The following is a 726-nucleotide window of genomic DNA, read 5'->3' as shown; positions in this document are numbered from 1 at the left end:
AAAAAAAAAAAAAAAAAAAAAAAAAGGAAAAGTAGTTGAGAGGTTTATTTGAAAATTTAGCATCAAATTAAGTCATACATATATATGTGATCCTCCTGCACCTGCACCTGCACCTGCACTAACTTGTTTTTTTTTTTTTTTTTTTTGGCCTATTTTAATTTGAAACAGGAAACTGGGAGAGAAGACCACACTGCAGGCCATAAAGAAAGCAGGCCATCTTGCTCACCTGGAGCGGCCGTGCGTTTACAATCGTCTCCTGAAGGAGTTCCTCGCACGCATCCACGCCGAACCCTCGCAGAAATGATCAAATAGATCTCAGGATATTTTGTTATTGCTATATATTCAGATCAATTGCGGCTTTCTTTCTTATTACATTGTATTTGTCTCAATGTATCGCGGCATTTAAACTATAAAAAAAAAAATTATGATTAAGTTACCGTTAATCCTACATCGGTGAATCGGCTTTGCTCGACTACTGATCACACAACTACATAGTTATACAAACTGAACCAACAATAAGAATAATAACAACAACAACAACAACAACAACAATAGCAATAAGAGCATGTTTGGTCTGAGTATTTAGGATTAAAAATGAGAATCCGAATAAGTCATTTTTATTGTTAGTGCTTGGAAAGAAAGATTAGTTTTTCGATTCGCATTCCGGAAAGATTCGAATCTCTCAAAAGTGACTCCCATCCAACAGAATAGTTTATAAACCAATTA

General features: G+C 35.0%; 1 protein-coding gene across 1 annotated transcript in view; it reads left to right on the top strand.

The window, feature by feature from the left end:
* Positions 1-448, top strand: part of LOC109717874 (epoxide hydrolase 3-like) — a 6,051-nt gene extending 5,603 nt beyond the window's left edge. The window contains exon 5 of the mRNA XM_020243823.1: positions 169-448. Within this exon, the coding sequence (XP_020099412.1) occupies positions 169-304 (136 nt within the window). The 3' untranslated portion in view covers positions 305-448. The remainder of the gene's footprint in view (positions 1-168) is intronic.

The sequence above is a fragment of the Ananas comosus genome, linkage group 11, assembly GCF_001540865.1.
Source record: "Ananas comosus cultivar F153 linkage group 11, ASM154086v1, whole genome shotgun sequence".
NCBI lineage: Eukaryota > Viridiplantae > Streptophyta > Magnoliopsida > Poales > Bromeliaceae > Ananas > Ananas comosus.
The sequence above is the reverse complement of the archived record's forward strand: the minus strand, read 5'-3'. Positions and strand labels throughout refer to the sequence as shown.